General features: G+C 37.6%; 3 protein-coding genes across 3 annotated transcripts; all 3 read left to right on the top strand.

Moving 5' to 3' along the window:
• The first annotated feature begins 6,336 nt into the window (after positions 1 to 6,336).
• On the top strand, positions 6,337 to 9,753 carry LOC104448206 (pentatricopeptide repeat-containing protein At4g18840). The gene is given in 3 exon segments (XM_039315141.1): positions 6,337 to 7,980; positions 7,983 to 8,588; positions 8,591 to 9,753. Coding segments are annotated over 3 exon segments (1,923 nt in total). The 5' UTR covers positions 6,337 to 7,370; the 3' UTR covers positions 9,298 to 9,753.
• Positions 9,754 to 10,925: 1,172 nt separating this feature from the next.
• On the top strand, positions 10,926 to 14,670 carry LOC104448205 (pyridoxal phosphate homeostasis protein). Its single transcript, XM_010061995.3, has 7 exons — positions 10,926 to 11,216; positions 11,532 to 11,598; positions 12,049 to 12,095; positions 12,444 to 12,531; positions 13,291 to 13,424; positions 13,603 to 13,701; positions 14,064 to 14,670. Exons 1-7 carry the CDS (start codon positions 10,995 to 10,997, stop codon positions 14,142 to 14,144), a joined length of 738 nt encoding a protein of 245 aa, XP_010060297.1. The 5' UTR covers positions 10,926 to 10,994; the 3' UTR covers positions 14,145 to 14,670.
• A 647-nt stretch (positions 14,671 to 15,317) lies between these two features.
• On the top strand, positions 15,318 to 20,454 carry LOC104448204 (CCR4-NOT transcription complex subunit 9). The gene is made up of 9 exons (XM_010061994.3): positions 15,318 to 15,612; positions 16,498 to 16,569; positions 16,870 to 16,959; positions 17,391 to 17,433; positions 18,126 to 18,232; positions 18,425 to 18,520; positions 19,240 to 19,430; positions 19,526 to 19,595; positions 20,025 to 20,454. Exons 1-9 carry the CDS (start codon positions 15,424 to 15,426, stop codon positions 20,127 to 20,129), a joined length of 963 nt encoding a protein of 320 aa, XP_010060296.1. The 5' UTR covers positions 15,318 to 15,423; the 3' UTR covers positions 20,130 to 20,454.
• The last annotated feature ends 6,521 nt before the right edge of the window (positions 20,455 to 26,975 follow it).

Raw genomic sequence — 26,975 nt, 5'->3', positions numbered from 1 at the left:
TGAGTTTATGGAGATTGCTACTTCTCGTTTTCACTTGGTTGCTTTGCTTTTTTTTAGGTTCGTGAAGCTTTGACCCTTCATATCAAGTTCCAAAATTTCCCCCTTTTTTACTCGCGCCGTCCGAGCTTTCCCGTCGCCGGTTGATGTTTTCTTTCGAAAAAACTATTTTTTGCTACTTTTTTTTTTTAAATGGTGGGTAATCTGTGTTGCAATTGGTTCTCTTGTGTGGGTAGAAGAGAACTTGGGTTTCCATGTCGACAGAAGCAATTTGTGCATTTCTGTTTCTTAGTTTCCAGTAGTAGAGCACTTTGATGTTGAGCTAATGCGACCCTTTTTTGTGCCTTTTTAGCATCGTTTACTTCATTCTGGGTTAAAATGGGTTCTGCAGGAACGGCGGATTTAGCTGGGGATTGTGGTGACTTCACATGTGCAGAGTGTGCCAAAAAGTTATGTCTTTTAGGAGTTATCGATGCTAATAAAAAGGTCTTTGAGCAAATTGCTGCCGTCGACGACGGGGATGGAGATAATCTTGGGCCGAATACTCTTGATATGGACAGAGAGGCTGGGGACACTTTTTTTAATCTCAAATCCTCCATGACCCTACCGAAGATGACGTTGGAAGTTGACGTCCTCAATTGCTCGAGGGAAAACGGTGATCGGCCGCTCCCTCATGTCAATCAGACAAGTAGCATTACATTGTTGAAGGATTTAAAGAAAAAAAAGAAGATAAATTATGCTCCTGGAAAACGGATGATTAGGTCGGTTTCCTCGAGAACAAATCCAGCCCGTTCCATTTGCAATATTATCTTCTTCCTTATTGTCTGCACAACTTGATCGACAATCTGGATCCGGTCAAGATTACCTCGGTTTGCGAAGAATTCTAGCAACATTTCGATAAACATTTTGGTTTGTTCAGCCAAACTCAACATGAGTACGTCTCCAAGCTTCATGATGTTTAGAATGGTGTTAAGCTCCTCTAATGCTGTGTCCTGGGCTAGGCGATGTTATTCACGTTCCTCGGTATTGAAGGCCACAATAATAAATAAATAAATAAATAAATAAATATGTATATGAGAGCCTAAAATAAAAACATTTTCAGAAAAGAGATTTAATACTCACCCTATGGTTGCCGTTTATTGATATTTTGAGAATACTTAACGTCGGAAGTTGCTTTGCAATGTGTTCGCTTGGATTATATAAATATGGCTGGCTGCAAGAGGCTGTTGGGACAATTTATGTCCATAGCCATCTCAATTAAAGGGGAATGGACCATGTTTGGCGGGCAACCACTCAAGGAGAATCCGTCCCACCCTTCCTCTTTGAAGAAAGCAACTAGTAAGAACAATCAAAAGAAACTATCGGTCGTGTCACAGGTGTCTCATACAAAACAAATCTTACTCTTATCCATGCTAGGTTATCCACACTAGTTCACATGGAAAAAATATAAAATTATTCCATCGGCAATTCAATCTTATATGTCTTAATTTGACCAATTTCTTCCTAAATCTTTTCAAATTAGTACTAATTCATCGCCAACCTAGACGTCTAAGCAAGGCAACCCTCGCTAGCCATGACCAACGACTTGCTGGCAAAAAGAAAAGGGAAAGAAAATGGAATGGAGAGAGAGAGAGAGAGAGAGAGAGAGAGATTCTTTTGAAAACCACGTGTGGAATACAGAAAAAGTATTTCTATACTCGTTATGGCAACATGCTTTTAATTGTGCTTTTATTCTAAATAAACCAATGACCATCACGTTCACTTAACAAAAGATAAATGGTTAATTTAGATGACCCTTATAATTGGACACGCAATTTTGTAAAATCTTGGAAGCTACCCAATACAATCTTATGCGTTGAATTTCAGGGACTAATAATACTCCGGCTAAACATTTACGAGAAATTGGCAAACGTGCTCTTTCTTTAAAATAAAAGGTTATTGGGTTTGTCCATTGTTTTACGATTTCTTTTTACCAAAGGTATAACAATCCCGGCCTATAATTATCATTTCTCGAAGTGTCCAATGGGATCCATGTAATAATATATGTCCCACGAAGGTATCAAACTTAAGCCGTCCAACTAGCCAGTGAACACAAACCAAAATTTAAAAAAAAAAAAAAAAAAAAAAAAACAAATGGCCCATGAACACCAGATTTTAGGAAAATTGTCCAAAATCCTAAACTTAAACTTATTGTTTTAAAAATAAAATAAATAAATCGAATATATATATTTAAAAGTAGCAGTTTAGGATTTTTGAAATATGGAAAGGTTTAGGATTTTTTGGATTGATTAGTTATCTACTGAACAAAGTTCAACGGTTCAAGATGTGACCACCTAGCAGGAAGGAAAAACAAAGATATCATCCCTTCATTCAGTTTTAAGCAAAATGTCATGGACCAATGTATATACTAGAAGGTTAATGGAAGCAAAATTTGTTTTCGTGTCCTCTATGTGGTTGACATTATACATGCAACAAATGATAAAGTGTCGTTATGTGAAATGAAACAATTTCTTTCTAAAAGTTTTGATATGAAAGATATAGTCGAGGCTGCTTATGTCATTAGTATTCAGATCCACAGGGATGGACTCGAGGCATATTAGGACTACTTCAAGAAACCTATATTTTTCAGACGAAAGATTGTTCATTAAGTATAACACATATTGTGAAGAGTGATCAATTTAATTTGAACTAATGCGTAAAAACGATTTTGAAATGGAACAAACAAAAAACATCTCATATACTTTTGCCATCAGAAGCTTGATTTATGCTCAAATTTGCACTTAACTTGACATTGCATTCACTGTGGAAATGTTGGGGAGTATAAGAGTAATGTAAGTATGTACCACTAGAGAGTTACAAAGAAAATGATAAGGTATCTTCAAGGTACAAAAGGTTACATGCTTATATGTAGATGAACCGACAATTTGAAAGTAATTGGTTATTCGGATTCAGACTTTGTTATGTATATGTATAAGCAGCTTTGATCTACAAATGTTTATTAATGGATTGTAAACAAAGCTAATTTTGCCTTTTTTTCTAATTATGCGATTCATATCTCACAAAGATTACGCCACTCTACCACTCCAGGTGATTCTAAATTAGGACTTGATAATCTTAAGATTTTAATTTCTCCTTATATTTAGGATAATCTCTATCTAGTGAATTTAATCCTCCTATCCATTACGCCAATTTCAAAAGGATACGACTCTTGTAGACCACAAAAGCATCTTGGATTCACGTGTGAATGGGCTTTGTGATGGTGTTATGGATTTAGTTTCTTGTTTCCTCTACTCCTATTGGCATACCTGTTCCTATCCCAATAGATCATATGCTCTAATGAATTCTCCCATTGGAGAAGATACTAGAGTAATGTTTGTGTCATGCATGAAAATGTATGAAAGTATTAAGATTAATCAACAATTCATGGGCATGCTTGAATTAAAATCCTAGGATCCATTTGTTTCGTTTGCTCACGAAAATGAATCAATGAAAATGTTTTCTAATCAACAAAAAATATTTTCCTTAGAAAAATATTTTCCTACCAAATCTTAAATTCATGAAAATAATTTCCCCTTTAAAAGAATTGGAAAATTTTTTCTAAAATATTTTCCCAATCTTAGGATCCTTGGTTAATGAAAAACTTATTCTTATAAAAATAATTTAAAAAATAATCAAAACTTTTTATTCTTTTATTCTTTTCTTTCTTTCCCTTTTTCCTTCTTCCTTTATTGGCCTCGTGCCTTGGCAATGGCCACTAGCCCAATGATAGGCCATGACGCGAGTTGGCAAGCTTAAGGCTCAGCTATCTAGGCAAGCCCAAGCTAGCCGAGGCCACCGAGCACAAGGTTCACCAAATCCAAATGAGCTCGCGGTTCGACCAATCTGGTGAGCTTAGGCTCGCCTATGGTCCCCGCCGAACAAGCCTCAAGCTTGCGTGTGGCCATTGTTGATCGGTTGTGGCGAAGGAAAAGGAAAAGGGAAATAAAATATAAAAAAAAAAAGAAGAAGAGAAAAGTAAGAAAATAAAAAATAAATATCATTTTTTTAAAAAAGGAAAAATTGATAATTAAAATTCGATTTTTAAAATAAAAGTAAAAAAAAAATATTAATTTTTTAGACTTGAAATAAATTCATGAGATTAAAATCATTTTCCAATAAAATTCAAACATCCAAAAACGTTTTTGATCATATATCACAAAATAAATGAAAACTAATTGTGTTCTTGAAAAATACTTTTATGGAAAACAATTTCCTTTATTATTGAGTTTTTTGCGAAACAGCCACCTCGTATTCTTATAATGATTTGACAATATATTATTATATCATGAAAATGATCTTGATTAGAGCTTCCTATGAATGCTCTGGAACATTCATGGCAATTCGACAGGCGTGTCATTCACCCTAAAGCCATTGGACTGTGGGGATCGAGCGAGCCATCACCATCTTCCTCAGCGTGAGCTTCGCAGCCCTCCCAGCGCCTCCCGTCGCCGTCGCTTGGCCCTCCTCGGCCGTCGCTTGACCCAAACCCATCTATTTGCCCAAGAATTTGGCCCTTTAAAGATTTGGAGGGCGGGGCTCACTGGACCCACATAAATTGAGTCCACAATGTGTCAGTCAAGGGCTTTTTATAATACAGAAGGGCCCATAAAAGAAGCCCATTTGGAGAGCCCAGCCCGGATGGACGACTCAGACAGCCCTCGTCCCTCGCGAACGCTCGCTCGCAAACTCATGCGCAGAGAGGTCAAGCGAATCCGCTGTTTGGCTCTGTTTCCGGATCGAGAGCATGAAGAAGTGCTAGAGTTCCGGCTCGATTACTTCCATCGGTGTGGTTCTTCATCGTTGACGCCTTAAGGACTTTGACTCTTCTATTTGATCACCGGCTAAGTGTACATTCATTTCGGACAAAGGTACGGTCACTTCCTATATGGAGATATGATGTCATGATTGTTTGAATACTAACATCGACTGAGTTTGGTTTGATGATCTGAACCTGGGTTTTGGGTTGTCCGTGACAACTCGGAATGAATCGGTGTTTTTCGTTTTGCATATACACACCTCGGCTGAAACGCACGCGACCCGTTCGATAAAATGTTTCTATGATATGATTGAGAAATAATCTGGGTGCTGTTCAAACTGAAGGCCCGTGTTGATGTGATTCGTCTGAGATGAGCAGATATGTTAAAAATTAAGCCTGATTCGGATGCACGATGAGGTAGCCGAGATAGCCTTCCATGCGCCTTACGTCCTGGTCGTTTTATGCATTGTGTCTTCGATGTTGGACTGACTGCGCCCACTGATGTGGAAAAAGGCTTGGTGGACTTAACATCGTGCTTGATGTGATATCTAGAGACAGATGTTCCTGGGTTTGATTTCTCTTACTGCTCCATGCATTGTAGTCGCTTGTGGTGCATCCGCACGATATTGGGAGCTAATTTCCAACCAACCACGGTGGTTGACGGTGGAAGTTCGGGGATAAACATGGTGAACGATGAAGCTTATACGTTCATGGCTTGAAGCTACGTTGTGATTATTTTAATTTGAAGTTTCGAAATCCATGCTGATGAACAGAATCCGGTGTGTTCTTGTTTTGTTAAGAGGAAGACAGTGAATACGAGAGCCTAGGAAAAAGCAAGAGAATTTACCGAATGGAGAGAAAAATAAAGAAATAACAAAAAGAAAGAAGAAAAGAAAAAAAGAAATGGGCTTAGGTTGAATTTTGGTAAATCTGGGCTTGGGCTTTGGTTAAATGAATTTGGACTTGTTTAATTTGGGAAATCTGGCCCGATTCGGTGTTGATAATTTGCTTGTTGAGTGTGGGTTCGATTTGGTGGAGTGGGTTTGGACTCGATTCTGGTTATGGTCGGATTGGGCTTTGAACCATTGAGCCCACTTCTTCCATTAGGCTTTTAGTGTTCGTGGTCCGGCCCCGTGGAGTCTAGGTAAGACCTAGTTCCGGACCCGGCCCAATGGCTCAGCCCGAGTCCCCATTTTCGGATTACTCAAAAAAATTCGAAAATTAAAAAATATATATAAAATAGCTTAGAAGCAGGTCTTGATTAAGTTGTTAGATTTTAGTATTAGATTTAACTTAGTTTCATTTTAGTTAGTACATATAATTGAGACATTCTGGCAGATGCCTTTGACATAGTTTAGTTTTTGGAAGTTCAATATTTTAGGCAAAAAATTGAACTTGATTTGTAATTAGCTCATGGGGTATTCTGATCTGGGGTTTATTAACAAGACTATGTTGTATTTTTTACCCGCTCATATTATATCACTTTAGTCCACTCCGCCTTTTAATTTTTCTTTTATTACCGTTTTGATTAATGGGCTGTGATTCTTTTATATCTCTTTTGTGTCATGATTTGCTTGTTCTAGTTAGATGATTAGGTTACCCTTTTAGGATCTTAATAAATACCAAGAAAAATTGCATAGACAGTTAGTAGATGAAAACTTTAGGACTCATAATCTGATAAAAATGTTGCGTGGATAATTAGTTAACAAATCAATCAAGTTAAGGTACCAAAAAAGCTTTTAATTTGAATTAGTGTAATCAAGTCTTCGACATTACATCTCTGGTTGCATAAGAAGTAAGATATACTCCTACACCTCACCGACCTTTGATAATCTAGAGGCAACTCCTAGTTCAGTTGAACTTCATAGTTGGATCTATTCCAATTGAATTTTCTAATGTAGCGCAAGGTAAGGGTTTGGGAGAACCAAGCCATTTGAGAACTATTGGTCCACCCTTGGCATTACCTCTAAACCTATCGTTTCCCGACACTCCTATTCTGGAGGGTCGCGACAGAAAGATGTAGTCCCGGAAGATTGGCACACTCAATATCCTCACGTCTTTGAATTAGATGGCAAAGGATTTGAAACATAGTTTGAATATTCTAACTACACTTGCTCTATGTTGACAAGGAAAATGAAGCGCTGAAATTGAGAATATAAAGGAAAATTTGAAGATATCAAAGATTCATTCTAGTTGTGTTCACATTTGACCATCCTTTTAGATTACACGACAGTTAAGCTATTGCAAATTCATGAAGACTCGTCCAATAAAGGTACAAAAGCTGATTTTTACATATTTATTTTTAAAATAAATCATTACCTATTAATATAAAATCTATATCCTGATGAGAGATCCATAGAGAAGGGCGCATGCACTCGACATGCCTTTTAACATGCTGATATAAGGTAGAAAGCTTTTGCGAAAATAATTACATGTATATGTATTTTTATTTTTGCTCAGGAAAGCGAGACAGTGCACCGGCCAGGTGCATGACATTTTAGCATGATCTAAGCTCTGAAACTTCGGAAATCGGAAGCACAAAGCTTCCCGGAAAAGCCAAACACGAGCCAAGAACGATATGTCCATTGCCCGGAAACTCACACCAAACACCAGATCCTCGTCCTTGTCTCTCGACAAATTCATCAAATCCCGGAAACACCTCTCCAAGCCCACCCCGAAACTCTGGCCTCACGACGTCCAGCGACGGATTTTAATCACAGACGACGAAAAAGTTGACGTATTGACGTTAGCCCATCCGATCTTGCGCAGATTGGAGTCGAGTAATAGCATCAGAGAGTTCAACCAAGTCCATGCTCAGCTAGTTGTCACCTGTCTCTCCCAACACTCTCTTGCCACGAGCCAAGCCGTGAAAAAGCTCTGTTCTTTACGTGAAGTTGCTCATGCGGTTATGTTCTTCAAGTGTACCCAAGAGCCGGATGCTTTCCTGTGCAATACTATTATAAGAACCTATGTCAACATGGGTGATGCGTGTGGTGCTATGAGATTTTATTATGAAGAGATGGTGGGGAATGATATTGCGCCAAATCACTATACGTTCCCCATTGTTGTGAAAGGGTTTGTGGTCATTGGGTCATTGGCTGAAGGAGAGAAGGTTCATGGCAGGGTGTTAAAACTCGGGTTTGAGTTAGATTTGTTCGTGAGGAATGCGTTGATTCACATGTATTCGGCTTTTCAAAAGCCAGGAGTGCACGCTTGGTGTTTGATGCAGGGACTGTGTTGGATTTGGTTAGCTGGAATTCCATGATTTATGGTCATGTGAAGAATGGGGAAATCGATGTTGCTCGCGAACTTTTCGATGAAATGACTGAAAGGGACGTCTTCAGCTGGAACTCAATGATTGCGGGTTATGTTGCGCAAGGGGACATGGGCAAGGCACGATGGTTGTTTAATAGAATGCCGGTTAGGGACATTGTGTCATGGAATTGTATGATTGATGGGTGTGCAAGGATGGGAAACGTGTCAGAGGCTCGCGGCTTTTTTGATTCGATGCCTTTCCGGAATGTGGTTTCATGGAATACCTTGTTGGCTCTTTATGTACGTGTTAAAGGTTATACGGAGTGTTTAAGTTTGTTTGATAGTATGCTGCAAGAGGAAGAGATTGAACCCAATGGGGCTACTTTTATGAGTGTTTTGACTGCTTGTGCCAATACAGGGGACCTCACTACAGGCCACTTAGTTTATTCTTACATGAAGAACAACAGCGTTGAAGCTAACGTTCTGCTTTCAACTGCACTATTAACAATGTATGTGAAATGTGGCGCTATGGATTTAGCCAGGAAGTGTTTGATCAGATGCCTGATAGAAATGTTGTCTCGTGGAATGCTATGATCAGGGGGTATGGGTTACATGGGCATGGCAAGAAAGCCCTGGAAATGTTCTTGGAGATGCAGAAGAGAGGCCCAATGCCAAATGACGCTACCTTCGTCAGCATATTATCTGCATGCACACATTCCGGAATGGTTTTGGAAGGTTGGTGGTGTTTCAACATGATGTCTCGGGTTTACAGTATCCAACCTAAGGTGGAGCACTATGGTTGCATGGTCGATCTTCTTGCTCGGGCTGGGCTGGTGAAGGATTCTGGAGAGTTGATTAAAGATGTACCTACAGAGGCAGGATCTTCACTGTGGGGTGCTCTGCTTTCTGCCTGTAGGACCCATTCTCACATCAAACTAGGAGAGATGGTGGCCAAGCGTTTGATGGAGTTGGAACCAACAGATGTTGGGCCCTATGTGCTACTGTCAAACATGTATGCAGCCGATGGTAATTGGGATGCTGTCGAGAATGTCAGGATGATGATGAAGGCAAAGGGATTGCAAAAGGAGGTTGGGTCCAGCCTCATTCAACTTGGAGGCATCAAATCTACAGAGTCTGCAAAAGATGGCGTACCCCATCAGAGAAGTATGATTTACTCGATGTTGAGTGAGATTGGTTCACAGATGAAAGTGTCTTGTAGAGACTCCAGAGCAACAGAGGATCAAGAGTAGAGAGAGAGACTAAACCATATTGCTGGATTTTGTCAAAGATCCATGTTCTATATGTTACGTAGGATTAAAGGTGAAGACATTCTGCAAAGAATATGTCTTGCTTCTATATGTAGGCCTGCACAGCAAATCTCCCAGTTAAAAGGAAATTGCAGTATGCGAATTCATGAGTACTCCCATCTTGGAGTTGTTGAGAACTACTGCTGGAGCACTACTTCGGATGGTACTGTGCAAACTATTAAAGAGGTTGAGTTAATCCTCCAAGCATCAGTCGATGAATTTAGAAGTTCAGAACAGAAGTTGGACGATACTCTACATCAAGCAATCATCTCTTAAAAAAGTAAGAGGCTCATTGATTATTTTGCCTGGAAAATGTTTTAGCTGTCGACATAGATCATTTGTGAATCGTAATTGTATATCTGATTATTTATTAAGAAATATTGTCAATGCTTCGTCATAGTTTGTAATTGTGCTTTTGAATACACTGTGATAGATAATTAATGTAATTGCTAAAAAGAGCGACAATAACATCAAAGATCACATATTATCAATTTTACTGAGTTATTATATGTGGTAATTAATTTGTAATGGTAATTTAAATTAATTCGTAATTTATAATCATCTGTGCTTATTACCACGAAAAAAGTAGATATTGGTCTCACTTATTTGTATTTCTAAAGTACACTTACATCAACTAGTAAGAAGACGAGAAAAGACGTAATTAACACATATTTCCAGTAACTTCCAATTTTATTTACTTCCTCACACAACTATTCATTTTCTTCCTTCAGACAATTACCCAACTGCACGTGGCATTTAGCCGAACGGTAGTAGCTCATTTATTGGAGAAACTATGGGAAAATTTCAAAATATGTACTTGATTACACTCATTTTCTCAATAGAATAATAACTCTCTAAATTGGAATTGCGTTTCAAAAGACCCAGCGCCTCGTCGTTTACACTACGGACACGTCCCAGCGACCACATGTCATTCACGTGCCTCTTTCTTGTCGTTGGACCAGGGCTTATTGTCCCAATATTACGTCTCCCTTCAACTAAGCCCTCAAAACAATATCCTAAAATGAATGGAGTAATTATCACGTGAAATTAAAAAAAAAAATTACTATATCAATGTTATACATGATAATGGACTGTCATATGAAGTCTGAAGCATAGAATGAGAATTGATGAAGAGACACGCCGGGGTCAAAAGACCATACATGCCAAAGCATAAAATGAATAGCTCCTGACGGACTTCTAGGATGGTGATTAAGGGGGTAAAAATGTACCGAATTATACAGTAAATATAGATAAAACCAAGATAAACTCACAAAATGAGCCTCTTGAATAGGGGTGATTTTCTAAAAAATTGTCCATCTATAATCTCAGAATGGAATGAGACAAAACTAACAATACCTAAAATGAATTAATACAAAGGCGTCACAATTTAAGCGAAAAGCAAAAAAAAAAAAAAAATATAATCGTCTGAATTTTCTCTGGTTTTTTCAGCACACCTATTATTATCGTCTGAAGAAAAATGTGGTTGCAAAATTTTCTCGCTTGTTTTATCTATATTTGAATTTACCACTCTATCCCCCAGAAAACCGGAAATCTCGATTGAAGCAAGCAACCAACGGCATAAGGGGGGGAGCGGGACACGACCCCGGGCGGTTTGCAACCACCGAGAACCGTCGCGTTTCATGGCTGCTCCCGCCGTGGAAAGCTTCGCCGTCGCGGCGCTCCGCTCCGTCATGGTCCGAGTCCGCCAGGCGGCCGAGCGGTCCGGCGCGCGTGCCGAGAACGTGCGCGTCGTGGCCGTCTCGAAAACCAAGCCGGTCTCTCTGATCCGCGACGTCTACGACGCGGGCCACCGCCGCTTCGGCGAGAATTACGCCCAGGAGTTCGTCGAGAAAGCTCCGCAGGTCTCTCTCCCTCCGACCATTCACGCGGTCCGATCAGTTCTTGATGGTGTTTCCGTTCGGAGCTTTTTGGTGGGGTTGTGATTGTGACCTGTTGACCAGTTTCTCTGCGCGTTCGTGTGTCTGAATCAGTGTCTGATTGTGTGTTTGCTCGAAGAATTTGTTGAAATTGCGATCTGGGTTCGTGAGGTTGATTAGAGCTCTTGATGGGTTCGTTAGATTCGACTCATGGGTGTTGAGGAGGTGCAGTTAGATTGATTAGAGGGGGAAACGTGGGGTTGTGCTTTGAATCTGAATTGCTTGTGCCTCCTTGTGCAGTTGCCCGAGGACATCGAGTGGCATTTCGTGGGGCATTTGCAGAGCAACAAAGCCAAAATGCTTCTCTGTATGAACCGTTGTTCCTTATCATTGTTCTTTTTAAAAGTTAGAAGAAAGAATTTTACTCTCTTAGGACACATTTGTTGCCTATTGATGGAAACAATAGATCACTTGTGCTTTAGAGTAAAAATATCAAGCTTTTTGCACATTTTTTCATATCTGCATTTGAATAGAGTGCGTGATGTAAATTATCTGCAGTGTGTTTCTGTCTATAGTAATAGTTTGATCATGGCTATGGGACGCTTTGAATAGCACCAAAACTGTGGGTCATGGATTTGCTTTGAGATTTCTGTGAAACTTTTCTTTGTGAGCCATCACAATTGTTGCTTATGGGCACGGAAATGATATGGCGATTGCTGACAAGGTCTCCCTTTTAAATTTGCACAACTTTGCTCTAAAATTAGTTCGTCTGTCTTTACCACAATTTGACACATGATATTTTTATCTGTACATTCAGCTGCAGTTCCAAATTTGGCGATGGTTGAGGGTGTGGACAACGAGAAAGTAAGGACTTCGATTTGACTTTAGAAAGTAGGAGCTCTTGCAGTTCCATAGCCATTAGTAGCTAGACGTTAGAAAATTGTTTTTTAGCTTTAATTTGAATTTGGAACTGTTTATAGCGAGGGATAACATGGCTTACCAATATCTTACGTAGCGTTCAGACTTATGCTTACATATTGTTCTCCTTGTCAATTTTTAAGGCTACAAATTCCTATCAATTCACCATCTGTGCTTTTGGAGTTACTCAACTTTATAACAAAGTTTCATGACCTTGGCAAAATTGAAAAATCTCGAGGAGTTATGGGAAGCTTTCTGGATAAAAATGATCGCTGACTATTTCCTATTTTGCAGATTGCTAACCATCTTGATCGTGCAGTTTCAAGCCTCGGAAGAAATCCATTGAAGGTCTTGGTCCAAGTGAACACCAGTGGAGAAGTATGTGAGTAAGCAGATTTACCTGCTAGATTAGTGAAGCAATCTCTCATTGGGGGATTAGCTGTAGCTAAAGTAATTGCTTGTGACACTTTCAAGTGCTGATTTCTAATCCACATGCTTAGTATTTATTCATTGGGCATGTTATTTTAAGCATAGTCGTTAGTGTGTGCAAAATGATTGTAGCTGCTCTCTTGTTTCCTTAGCTCTTATGCTTCCTCTGATGTAGAGTTAAATTTTGTCTTTTCAGGCTTTTAAGTGGATTAAACTTGATGCTCTTTAGTTATACTTCTTCTTTTTCTTTAAACATTCAATATTGATAATGAAAAAGGTTCAAAAAGGTTTTTCTTTATGCTACACTTTTCAGTTACAATTCATCTTTTTTCTTCCTTGTATCTCCTGTCATGGAGGGCCTTTAACCAATTTATGTTCCCATCTAGTTCGTTTCATGCTGCCCACGTTTCATGGGGTTAGAATCTCTCCCCTGCAGCTTACTGAAGTTTTCATAAAGAATTTTGGGTATTATAGTAGATGGTTAGAACAAGAGACTTGTTTTTTTCTCTTCTTTTCTAAGAGGGGTAAATGGAATGCCAAAGTGTATGAATTTCGAAATTATGGTTGGACTGGAACTGATAGAGGATTTCTTTTTATCCCGGAAGGAACAAGTGAACATAGCATCAGTATCTTCTGGTTAGCCATTGTGGACCTTTTCTTTAGATAAATGATATGCTTTATTGACTGACTAGTCCTTATGACAATGTTGAAGCTAAATCTGGTGTGGAGCCTGCAAATTGTTTGGAGCTTGTGAAATATGTCAAATCACGGTGCCCCAACTTGGAATTTTCTGGCTTGATGACAATAGGGATGCCAGACTATACATCAACTCCAGCGAATTTCAAGGTGATGTTTTTTTCTCAATGTCGAGGAATGAAAATGAACCATCTTGTCCATTGTGAAGTCTGAAGAATGGAAGCCTAACTTTTTAGGTTTTGTCTACCTTCATCTGGCTCAGCTTATTCAGGTTCAGCTTGTTGCCTCTGCATGCTAATTTTTTATTGTTCATGCTGTATATCAACAGGCACTTTCAAACTGCAGAACTGAGGTTTGCAAGGCACTAGGAATCAAGGAGGAGCACTGTGAGTTGTCAATGGGCATGTCCGGTGACTTCGAGCAAGCGGTAAGTGACATATACTCACTACTTATTATTTATTGGCATGTCCAGTTTGAGATCCTCAAGAAGTATTCCTGGTGAATGTTCTATTGAAATGGCATGAACCATTTAGGAAACTTCATATATCTCATGTGACTCTCGGGATGTGCTTTCCTCCGCAATAGTTTGAGTTCGGAACACAAATCTCCTCGTTGTGCATGTATGGATCAATGATGGAGAATTAATCAGTATTTCTTTGTCTCACTGAACAAGATCGTGTCAAATCTTCTCTTTCCGTTCATGTCATATCCATGAGCATGCAGCCCATGTTTCAGGATAAGTTGATGAATGTCATGCGAGCAATTAGATCCACTTCCTGATTTATGCAGATTGAGATGGGGAGCACAAATGTGAGAATTGGTTCCACCATATTTGGCCCCAGGGATTATTCGAAGAAGCGAGCGAATTAGCGTGCTCTTTACCTGATGCATGAGTGAAATGGCATTGGTCCGTGCATGTAACCTTGTAATCTGTTGATTAAGGTATCTTGCAGTCAGTCAATTAAGTGTCTATTATTTGATTGATCGGATGTCTACAATGGCTAGGCCTTTGTATCCATGGATTCTGTAGTCATTGCTGCAAAACTTAAAGCAAAAGAAAATCAAGCTTCAAGCCCGAGAAAGAGTGTGCATTCATGGAATTTCCTCAGGATAGTTGCTGTTTCTAGAATTCGATAGGGATTTTTTCCTGATGGAAAGCATCTTGGTGATGCTTTCTTAACTTGCTCTGTATAGAATAGAGGAGCTACACAGATTAGGATCGTGATGATGATGATTACAATGCAGAGGCAATTAAGACGGTGATCCATGAGGACCAGAAGGCACTGTATAATACAGAAGACTTGAGTATATTTCTCCAATAGCTCAGAAAACTTGCCAAGCACGAGTATTGTCACAAATTACATGAGAAATGAGAAGTGAAGTGGTAGTTTTGGCACCCTGCCGGTGAAGTGAAATTCCGAAACTGCCCGCCATGGAAAACGGCACGTAGTATCATTGCATGCGTGCCTCCTCCTTTATTATGACTCGCGCATTTGTGGATCTATTCTTTAGACGTTTTATAATTGAACCGTGTACATTATCATTTCACCTCATTTTGATCTAGTCGGACCATGTATATCCATGATTCCCTAAACAGATAATTCTCTAATAATTGGACTGTGTTGGTAATTTCCATTAGTTATTGTGAAGTTGGAAGAAAATTTTAAACAAATATTTAAATAAGATGTGTTTTTATGGAAAGTAAATATGTAAAGTGAAAATTGCATTATGAGAATGAAATATTATGTGAATATACGCGTCGGTGGTTCAGGATATATAAAAGTCAAAATGCATCAATAGCAAAGCTTAAATTAACTAAAAAGTAAAAAGTAAGAACTTATCAAAATATTTAAAAGTTGAAGTGGATGACACATGTTCGAGTATTTTACAATACGATTGGAGTGTACTAATGTTCAAAGTACAAATGCTGTACTTACCAAAGCTTGTACGCTTTAATTAAGCGAAGGATTAGATCATTTGAGCATCATTTTAACTGAATGAATTTTTGTGACACTTTGCCAACCGACTGCCCCGTGGAAACGACACGTCGTTTCATTGCAGGTTGTCACTCCTCTATAATTCCCCCAATTTTCGATCCAATTTCGCGAACATCGTACTATCGGGAAATCCTGTCTGCTAACGCAGCAAGATGTCCATGCCGAATCTGCCCCAATCGCTGTCCATGAACGCGCCGTTCGGGGCCGGGCCGGGCGCGACGGCCCCGGGCGCCGCCGGCCCTCCGGCGAGCAAGGACCGGAAAATGGCGTCGGCGGAGCAGCTGGTCCTCGACCTCTGTAACCCCGATCTCAGAGAAAACGCGCTGCTCGAGCTCTCCAAGGTAAACTAGACGAAGGGGCTGCTTATCAAGTCTATTGGATTGCTTTGTTTTCCATATCCGTGTCGCGCCATGTCGTTTGGATAGTGGTTTTTTCTTAGTGGGTCATTTGATATTGCTGGAGTGCGTGTGTGTGCGGGAAAGGAGCGATTTTTAACAGATATCCTCGTGAAATGGTATAATGAGTTAGGGTTTTGGTGTGAATTCTGAATTTGCTTTGAACGACGGTGATTTTATCTGAGGTGGGTCGGTAAATTTTGGGCTGATTTAGTGTGGTAAAAATCCAAGTTGAGGTCCTTAGACTTGCATGGGGCTCGTTCTGTTGCTATTGCATTTTGTTTAATGCTATTGGAATAGGTCAGAAATGGTGAAATGGAGCTCTTTGTGCTATGCTCTCCACAACTCGCTGGTCACACCAAAGAAGCAGGGACTCTGCTTTCTTTTTTTCCATAAAATATAAGATACAACAAGGTTATAATGAGACTTCGAATTAATAGTAGACTAGGGTAACATGTCAAAAGACTAATGGAACAAATGTATGGAGGATGATCACGAGTATGTGGGCCTGGCAAAGACATGGTGTGAAGTAGGTGCAATGACATGAGAGAATTCTTGCAGCTGATCCAACTTAGCGAGAACACTCTTCAAGGTAGTAGTAGCGCTGGTGGTTTCCTTATTATTGTTTAAAAAGCAGAGCACTTTGAATTGCCTTCCTACAATTGAATTGATGTATTATGCGTGTCTGTCAGCGTTTGGTTTCATTTCATTGAACAATGAACTGGTTTCGAGAACTGGCTACTTTTTGGTTGTTTTAGTTTGTGCATATTGTTATTGCTGCACTCATGCAGGTATGACTGACACATCTTTGTTTATTGTTACGTTTTGTAGAAAAGAGAACTCTTTCAAGATTTGGCTCCCCTGCTTTGGAACTCCGTTGGTACCATTGCAGCACTTTTGCAGGTACGCCTTGGGTTTTATGCAAAACATGAAGCCTTAGGACAATTTGTATCTTGTGCATATCTTGTATTTCAAGATCTCGATCTTTTAATATTGTCCTTGTCATTTACCTGAGCGCCCTATCAGTAGAAGATGTCAGACTCCTTCCTTTGGTGAATATTATATTTTTGTTCATCTCAATATGAGGAACTTCTGCACTTCATTTTGTGTGTTTAATAGGCTTCCCTTATTGCTGTTATGATCTACCATTGCTTATTTTTACATTTTTTTCATGTGCTTATGCTTAATTTGTCATCCATTCAGGAGATAATCTTCATATACCCTGTCCTATCGCCACCAAATTTAACTCCCGCACAATCAAATCGAGTCTGCAACGCTCTTGCCCTTCTTCAGGTAAATTTCATATACTCTTTTGGTTATTGAATCTTCATGCGACTTTACCATCATGTGGGTGGGTCATCATTTTTTAAAGTCCTCAGCCCTCACTCCAACATTTCAATAGAAGTTTGTCGGAGTTCATTGAAGAATTTATACCAATGTTTTCTCTTCTATTTATAACATTGTCCTCAGTCCTAGTCAGTGATGATATGGCAACTATTGCTCAGAATGTTGTTTTTGCTTATGACTTTAGGTCCTCTTTCTTTTGGTAATTTTGCCTTACATTTCTATTGTGAGACTTGTAAGGATTTTATAGAAGAAAGTGCATATGCATTTTGTGAAGCCATTTAGCTTTTCTTTTGAGTGTTTTCATGCAATTTCTGTCTATTCTTCCTTTGTCTACCCCAACACTGATAATGATGAATTCTGTCTTTTATGCTGTACAGTGTGTAGCCTCTCACCCTGACACAAGAATGTTGTTCCTCAAAGGTAATATTCTAGATCATCTTAAAAGGCTATCTTCATTGAAACATTGTTTAATAAAGCATAAATTTTTTCTCTTGTGAAGTTTCATTATCAGAAATCACCTAAAATTATCTCTGAAGCATACAAGTTTTGGAGAACGATTTTTATCCCACCGTAATAGTTGTATGATTATCAGGATTAACTAAATTATGGATTTATAGAAAGTCTCAAGTTCAAATGTGATTCTTAGAGTTTACAATCAGATGTGGTTTAGGATCTATACCTTGACCAGAACCATGTTTCCACCTATCATTGGATATAGAATACAAACAAGCTAGGAAGTTGCTTTAATAATCACTTCGATGACTGTGTCAAAACGTGTAGCTGGAAATTTGGTTGCAGTAAACGGTTACTTGATGAAAACGTTAAAATCTATAAAAGATGATAGCCTTGAGGAACTTTGATGGTGTCATGTGACATGGCTTCCATCAGCAGGGATTGAACATTTGTTATGATATGGTTGATCCTAATAACTTGTCATTTTGACAATAATTACCTTATCATCAAGTTCCTATAAATTGCTTTGTCTGTGATTGATGGCATATTATTATAATGTTGTTTCTTTCTTTCAGTTTAAAGTCATGAAGCTTGTTTTATTGTACTTCTTACAAATAAAAATTCCTTTCAATTGATACTTTTCTTATTGCATCTTCTAGCCCATATACCTCTATACTTGTATCCTTTCCTCAATACGGGGAGCAAGACGAGGCCATTTGAGTATTTGAGACTGACTAGTCTTGGTGTCATCGGTGCCCTGGTTAAGGTACTTGATTCGGACCAACATACTATCACTTTCATATCTCAGTACATTGACTTTGCATTTGTGCATATGCATGTAATTATATACTTGATCCTTGACTTTGACCACTAATACCTTGTAAGCTATAACTCTGAAATTCTTTCCATTTCACTGGATGTCCGAGAACTTATTTAATTGTAAATTTTCTTTTAACAGGTTGATGACACTGAAGTTATTAGTTTTCTTCTCTCGACAGAAATTATACCACTGTGCCTTCGAACTATGGAGATGGGCAGTGAATTGTCAAAGACGGTTAAGTTTCTTCTTTTCTAATTGGATATATGTTTACATAAAGCAGTATTTCAATCCATAAGCTGTCTTACTTTAGAATTTTATTCCGATTTTTGAATTACATCAGGGTCATGGCCTTTTTTTCTGCTTGGTGCGATAAGTTCAGCAATAATTGGTCACCCAGTTGCTCTACTTTTTGCGCAACATAAAAGAAGAGTTCTTTTTGTAGATAAAAAGTCCATAAGTGCCTTCCCCATTGAAAGCATAGGAACAAGTCTTGGGCATTATTAGACTCGCTTGATTTTATAGTAGTGTCCTCCTTTGATTGAGTTTGATTCCTGTGAGCTAGGGTTATATGATGAAGCTTGTATCAGTTGATTTAGATCTTGAAATGATATCCTCATGCATTGCGAATGCCCTTAATACCTCTTTATGCTGAACTTAAGCATCTGGTATATAAGATTACTTGAATGGATTTTGTCACCATCGTCGAGTTGGTGTCTGCTTAAGGAATGTGTCTGGAAATTCTGGTTTGTTGCTCAAATGATTTTGTTATCTGAGAAACTTCTTGAACTGTAATACCATAGAGTGACAACATAGTTTGTCTATCTGATTTGAATTTTCGTGTTACTTTGCCGATAAAAGAAGGTACTTGTCTGAAGTTGTCATGAACTTCATCATTTGATTTTTCTCCTGAAAGGAGATTGCAAAGCTATAATGTTTATTTTCTGTTCCTGCAGGTGGCAACATTTATTGTTCAGAAGATTTTGTTGGATGACTTGGGCTTGGACTATATTTGCACAACGGCAGAGCGGTTCTATGCCGTAGGCCGGGTTTTGAATCACATGGTTGGAGCACTTGCTGAACAACCTTCATCGCGGCTGCTGAAGCACATTATTCGTTGTTATTTGCGTTTAGCAGATAATCCAAGGTTGTCTATTTGGGGCATTCATCTTTAAGTAGTTATCGTCTAATGGCTTAAGTATTTGTTTGGTTGACAGAAAATGTCTTTCTGTTCCTTTTCAGGGCTTGCGATGCATTGAGAGGTTGCCTTCCCGAAATGTTAAGGGATGGCACATTTAATTCTTGTCTTCGTGTAAGTGCTTTTAGCCATGTCCACTTTTTCTTCCGAAGAATGGGAAAATAATTCGTACATCAGTCAGTTTTTTCTTCATTAAGTGAACTCCAGAAGCTAGTGTTACCCCATTTGGATGTCCTCTATGTTAGCTTGTATGCGTTTTTAATTATTTTGGTTTCATGGCCTGATTACTGTTGGTCTCCGTTTCGCCAATTGCATATCTTAAGATACCTTTCTATATATGCGCATTGATGGAAGTTTGTATTGTGGTGTCAGCTGCTAAGTGCTTAACCAGTGCCGTTGCCTTTGAAGATGCTGTATTTTTACAATGTTTGTTATTGTTACCTGTTTGTAGACCAACTGATGAACTGCTGTGACATCCTTATTTTCATCTTATTTGTTAGTCGAAGGCATATTCCAATGTATCTCATGGTTATCTTGCTGCAGGAAGATCCAACAACTAGGCGGTGGCTTCAACAATTACTTAATATTGTAGCTGTGAACCGTGTGCCCGGGCTTCAGGCTGGCGGAGGTTTCGATCACATGCTGTGAACTAAAAAAGTTAAGTGGTGCACATTTTTACAGAAGTTTAGCATTCAGACGCTTGGTCCAGTAACATCAAGTATAGGAATGATTTATCATCTGCATTCAGCTCCTTTTTAGATTTTAGCTTTGTCCCGGATAGGGTAAGCTACAAGCTTTGGGAGTTCTTTGGGCTTTTCTAAAGGTAGTTTCATTGTAAATGAACAGAGATGAGGCTACTTATGTTTTTTTTGGGGGATTTGAGCGAATGAAGTTAAGTGCTTGTACTTAAAGAAGGAATCAAAAAGCTGCTTGGCCACTCATGATTTGAGCTCATGCTGGTTTCTCTCGGGTATTTTCGTTTGCTTGTCGTGTTGGTTCTGGCTTCTTTTCTGACCGAAGCCAATCGTAGCCTTTCCCAGAACGAAAAAAGGCTTCAACTCTAAGATGTGACTCCTGCTCTTTTAGTTTTGCTTTTGCTTGTGAGAAACTTGTTATAAGACATATTAGACATGAGACATAATCTTCAATAAGTTATGTATGTTGGTTTTGAAATTTTATTGAACTAAAGTAGCAAACAGAAAATCACTAGTGCATTTGGCCAAACTTCCCACTGGATTCTTATTTCATAGTTTTGACTGAATTTATGTTTACACTTGTCATATTCAATTTATATAGAAATTTGATATCTAATTCAATGACAATAATTGAAGAAAATATCACTGAAAAATTGTGAGGTAATATAGTATTGCAGGTTTGTTGGTCTTTTAAAAGAGGGACAAATGTATTGGAAATCCTAAAATCTATTAAATTAATGCACTCGAGTCATTAAGCTAATTTCATCTAACTTGACTAAAAGAAAATATGGATGACTTTTTTAAATATTTTTTCTTTCTTCCATGTGGCAATGACTTGGTTAAAATATGAAACGTAAAGGAAATTGTTTTGGTTCAAATTTGATTTTTATATAAATTTTATTTAAATCAAATTTAAAAAATAAGTTTAATTGAAAAAGAAGGAAAGAAAGAAAAAAGAAATAGACATGAGGAACTAGGCTATTAGAGCTTGCATCCCTCATCGGTGGGGTATGGTTGGTGAGGGTGGCCAAGCCCTGATTAGTGGTTGACAATCTTCATTAGCTGCAAGCAAAGGTTGTTGTTGGCGATGGTGGGTGGCAACGACTAGGGGTGATTGGATCCAAGATGGATAGGTCCTGATCTGGACCCTGTACCTGACGGTATCATAATCAGTTCCCCTTTTTAGACCCTATATTCAACTCTGTTTGCACTTGACCCCATTTTGGAACTACATTGTTTTTCTAGTCTAGTTCTAAAGTCAACCTTATTTATACTAGAACCTATTTTGTAACTGCTTGATATCATATACGGTTTTGAATTTTACATTAATGTACGAGAAAATAATATATATTGAAACATTAAACACATGTTATCAATAGTATATGAACTTTTTGACTAAACAAAAAACTAAGAATCCACGAGGCTAATTATTATAAACAAACATTATAAAGCAAAGCAAAAATTTTAGGTGATAGACAATGCGGTTGTTAGCTGGTGATGGATGGTGCAACCATGAGCCGGCAAGGGAGGGAAACAAGTGAGGAAAAGGAACAACAAATGAGGAGAGCCAATCCTGATCTAGTTCTCGAATGGGTATTCACTAGGAATTGGGAATCAAACCAGTTCAACCGGTTCCAAATTTTAGGAGCTAGTTCTCGAACCAGTTTTAATGGGAACCGGTTTTAGACCAATTTCAATGGTAACCAATTCCTAGACTTGTTTTCTAGGTGGGCAGGTTTGGTTTCCGAGTAGATGCCGTTCGGTCGCGCATGCCCTTGCTGGATTCTCAAGTCTCCTCCTTTTTTTTAAAAGAAAGAAAATTTCAATTAAGGGCTTGAAGTGGAACCGTTTTCTCAAAAAAAGACTTAAAGTGAATATTGTATCAAGAAATGGCTCGAAGTGACTGATTTAGTCTCAAATATGGATTTCAACTTGAAAGCTAGTCAAATCTTATTTGCAGTTAGGGGTATTTTTGTCTAAAGACTTTTTTTTTTTTCCTTTTTGTTTTTCTTTTCTTTCTTTTTTTCATCTTGCTCACCTCCTTGACAAATGCATCAAACTTCTGATGCACAAGCTTGCACAGTTGCAAAACAATTTGAACAATTTAAGAAAAGAAGAAAACGAAAAGATATTTGAGAAGTTATGCAGTTTTGCAAAACTACAAATTGCGTGCTTCAGTTTTGCAGCCTCCCAATCAGCAAACTTCAAAGCGCATGCTCTACATTATGCAATTTTGCATCCTCAACCAAGAACTCATCGATTTCGGCGTGAGCCGGTTTTTAAGTTATTCACAACCACTCATCTTCTCCGATGACGATAATGAACTTGAGAATCAAGAAATATCCATAAGTGGGTTTTGTTTTTATTCAATTTGCTTATAAAAACTTATTATGGAAATTAAAGTAACAGTTCCATGCTCTCCCCGCCAATGAAATTGCCTATGCCATGATAACTTTCACTCGTAGCTTCTTGGGAATGTTTTATTTGGTCCGGGTTGGATTATTCATAACATTCATAGACACAACTTGCATTGAGGTGAAATATGTGCCTTCTTGAGAGGGTCCAATTGTGTCGTGCATGCTGGTTATTATCAAAGGCTGCTGAATCATTCTGACCTGTGTCTATGTAGCATTGACACGGACACGCGACACGACACGACATGACACGCCGACACGTTATTTATTAAAAATAGAGAATTTCGACACGTTTCGACACGTTATATATTAAATATATTTTTATATATAAATACATAAATAATAATAATAATAATAATAATAATAATAATAATAATAATAATAATAGCCTATAATTAATTTACACGAAAAATATTAAATAATATCATTAATTATTTTAATTTGTTACAATAATACACAAAACTTAGAGGAAAAAAACATTGTTTAAAGAAAAATGCTGAAATGATATTTTTAAATTTATTTATTTATCATATATAGCATTTTTTATTACTTCTTTCATAGTAAAATACTTTTTAAAAAAAAAATTCTAAAAAAAAACTGAAAAAAAAAAAATTGACCCCGTGCGTTTATATTTATAGCAATTTTATTACTTCATTTATTACTTATTTTGTATATATTTATATTCTGACCCCTCAAGTATTAGAAATTTTTAAAATTGACCATGTGCATGTCGGAATTCTGGACTTGTGTGTTGGAGCGTGTCGGAGAGAGTTGACCACGTGTCGGATTTTTCAACACTTGTTGACTGCGTGTCGGAGCGTGTTGGGACATGTCGGATCGTGTCGGAGTGTCGGACATGACACGAAAGGTTCCGGAGAGTGTTCGTGCTACATAGCCCGTGATTGAAGATATTCGCCTTTGGTGGCGATTCCAATTAGACATCACTCAATCTAAAAAACGAATGACTCTGGTTTACACATGTTCAAACAAATTTGTCTCTCTGACTCTGAAATATTATCTACAAAGATTTGAGAAAGAATAACAAGATGAAAAAGGTGCAAAATCGCTCAGAAATTCCCAAAACCACGTATTTCACTGAACAAATCAATGCACATGAGTATCACAGAGATTCCTCAAAAACCTCTAATAAATTTGGCTTAGGCACCTCAATCTGGCTTCTCCTCGCTAAGATCGATCATAGCTTGTGTGAGCACCGATTTGAATTCAAGCATCGACGACAACGAGGGCAGCAGGCTAATGGCTTACATCTCATTATGCTTCGTGCTTGACCATGACCACAAGATGTGGGGATTGAATCGAGCTGAGCGTTACATCTTGTTTCACTTGTGCTCGATCTAGGGCTTAGATTGACCTCCATCTTTCAACAAAGGTATTGGAATTGCTGTTGAGGGCAATGACAAATGAGCTTGAGGGTGTTGATGGCTAATTCGGCAAGGAAGTTAGAGATGGACTTTGGAGAACGCAATCTAAAGAGTGAAAAAGGTGAAGGCTCGATGATGATGAAGAAAAGAAAGAGAAGGAGAAAATAAATTAAGAAAAGAAGGAAAAAAAAGTCTTTAGACAAAAATACCCCTAGATGCAAATAAGATTTGGTTGACTTTTAAGTTGAGGCCCTTATTTGAAACTAAGTTGGTCACTTGAGGCTTTTGTTTGAGACAATATCCATTTTGGGCTCTTTTTTTTGAGAAAAACGGTTCCACTTTAGGCCATTAATTGAAATTTTCCAAAAAAAAAAAAAAAAAATGTAACTTATTTTCTAATTTAATTTAAATAAAATTTATATTAAAAACCATATTCGGATCAAAACTTCTTTTGTTTTAGTCATGTACGTTAGCATTTTCCATCAACCAACTAGAACGAAGTTAACTAAATGACTTGATTACACTAATTTGATAAATTATAGAACTAAATTGCACTCATTTCTAGTTTTAAAATTTAATTACATTTTACCAACAATTTGTAGGACTTTCAATGCACTTATTCCTTAAATAAATTTGTTTTAGACTTATGAAATATCGTGTGTGTCCAATTTTACCAAAAATAAACTTATTCCTCATGCATAGTTATGTGAAAAAGTTGTTCAAAAAGTTTTGAATCTATTGTGCAGCAGCCGATTCAGTCCTAAATATTTTAATTGTGCCAATTTAATTATGAACATTTTGATAATTTGCCAATATAGTCCAAAACTTTTCGATCATGCAATTTAGTCCAATTTTTTATTTATTTTATGTTTTGTTAATTTATTATTAAATCTTTTGATGATTTACCAAAATAGTCAATCCGACCAATTATAAACAAAGTCCAATTTTTTATTTATTTTATGTTTTGTTAATTTATTATTAAATCTTTTGATGATTTACCAAAATAGTCAATCCGACCAATTATAAACAAAGTAGGTTTATGACTAAATTGGCAAATCATTAAAAGGTTTCGAATTGAAATGGTCATCATAATAAATTTAGAACTTTTTGAACAATTATCCTATTGTTGTGCTTACTCATAAAGTCAATTTTTCTCCTCTACTATTATGCATAAAATTTTGTATGATTTTTTTTCTATGCGTTACATGTTGTTCTTACTATAGTCAACTTTACTTAAATTTATAAGTGTTTATAGTATATCATTCTGAAAGAGTTGTTTTACTGTTTATTACTTTAAATATTGTCAAATACACATGATGTTTATGACTCGGTTCATATTTTGATTCTCTCAAAGTTTTCTTGAAAAAGAAAATAATTCTGTGTCCCATTATTGGTGCACTTAGTCTATCCACTTTACATATAAAACATCACATTATAATGTAGTATTTGTATAGAGATTGAAACTTTTAAAACAATTTTCCTTATAAATTTTACTTATCTTGGGAAAGATTTTAAAACTCTATATCGAGAAAAAGAATATTTTTATTTTATTTTATTAAATTGAATGCATTTCATGTTCAAATGTCACTTTTATTATAAGATTGTGGATTCTATACTCACATATGTATCTTAGTGCTCTATCTACACGTAGATATGTATGTAAGGGATCTCAAGACTATTATAAAAAATATTTATCTGTTAGCCAAGTAAAATTGCTTCATCGAGAAGGTAAGGAATTTCTTTTCTTGTTTTCTCCATCTCTAAGTAAATTTTCATATTCCAGCAATCTTGTTCTAATTAATGTCCAAAAAGATCTCATCCTTAAAACATTGATTGGCATGTTTCGCAACTTGTTACATGTCTCATTTGTACGGCACGCTAGGGAAACCTTTTAACTACAGATATTCTGTTATCGACATTCAAATTGAAATGGATCATTGGCTCATGAATAATGAACTCAAGTACCTTGGATTCACCTGTCACAAATAAGAAAACTCTCCGAATTTATGCCAATCGAAGATACACTAACACTTAAGTTGTAAAATATTTTCGATAATGAAGTCCACGTGGGATCAGAGAGAAGGTGGAAATATAAAGCTTGAAGAGGGGAGAGATGACAAGGATAAATTATTCAAAACCGATATAAAAGCAATAACTTTGAATTGAAAAATCCAATGTTGGCCAAAAACCTAACAGTAACAACTTCGATTTGCCCCATGTCTCCCCCATGTCTCGGGCTTAAAAGCATTTTTCATTCGGTTCTTGGTTGAATTTTGAGTCTGTTCACATTCATGTTGGAGGGTTTTGATTGGCTTAATTGGTATGTGAAGCAGGGTAGTTTGGTTATGTGATGCAAATTGTGCAGAGGACATTCTAGGTAAAAGAGAAGAGAGGAAGGCAGCGAATCATGTCGTTGGTCCTTCACATGCAACAACTTTGTGGTCACCGAACAGAGGAGAGACCATCTCATATGCCTTCTTCACTATTCCTCCGAAGTCCTTCCTTTGTTTTCCCCTATTTGCATTGACCAATTCACTATGCCTTACTTACTTTGGTTCATGAACATTCATCTCTTCTTTTTATTTTCTCTTTGGTGGCGGTGGGTTTAGTACAGGAGGGGGGGCGGGGGACAAGTCCTTTATGAGTTTTTGCCACCATTGTTATCACAAATGAAAACAAACCTAAGCATGATGCTCTGCTCTAAAAGGGTTGGTAGTTAATTTTGCTTCGTGCTTTTGTTCGAAGGTTTGAAGAGATAATGACTTTGAGCGAAGGGAAAGTGGCATTGCTGACATTCTCTGCATTAGCCTTGCTAGCATTGGCCTTGTTTTTACAATAACTGTTTCTAACCATTGGTAACAACTGGTTTTGGATCATTGCTTTGAGGCCCTTAGCATAATTGAAGATCGTTTTTCCTTGAAGAGTTTTGAGTTATAGTGTTCCTCATTTCTGAAGAATGGAAATCGCGTGTGCATATGCTGAACCCATGAAATGGAAGTGGGC

This window comes from Eucalyptus grandis, chromosome 6 (genome assembly GCF_016545825.1).
Source record: "Eucalyptus grandis isolate ANBG69807.140 chromosome 6, ASM1654582v1, whole genome shotgun sequence".
Lineage (NCBI taxonomy): Eukaryota > Viridiplantae > Streptophyta > Magnoliopsida > Myrtales > Myrtaceae > Eucalyptus > Eucalyptus grandis.
Note: the sequence above shows the minus strand (reverse complement) of the source record. Positions and strands in the feature narration are given on the sequence as shown.

Coding starts and splice junctions, on each gene's coding strand:
- LOC104448205 (XM_010061995.3), top strand. CDS start 10,995: ATGGCTGCTCCCGCCGTGGAAAGCTTCGCCGTCGCGGCGCTCCGCTCC. Junction 11,599..12,048: donor CAAAGCCAAAATGCTTCTCT/GTATGAACCGTT, acceptor CTGTACATTCAG/CTGCAGTTCCAAATTTGGCG. Junction 12,532..13,290: donor GAACACCAGTGGAGAAGTAT/GTGAGTAAGCAG, acceptor ACAATGTTGAAG/CTAAATCTGGTGTGGAGCCT.
- LOC104448204 (XM_010061994.3), top strand. CDS start 15,424: ATGTCCATGCCGAATCTGCCCCAATCGCTGTCCATGAACGCGCCGTTC. Junction 16,570..16,869: donor CCATTGCAGCACTTTTGCAG/GTACGCCTTGGG, acceptor TCATCCATTCAG/GAGATAATCTTCATATACCC. Junction 18,521..19,239: donor GCAGTGAATTGTCAAAGACG/GTTAAGTTTCTT, acceptor CTGTTCCTGCAG/GTGGCAACATTTATTGTTCA.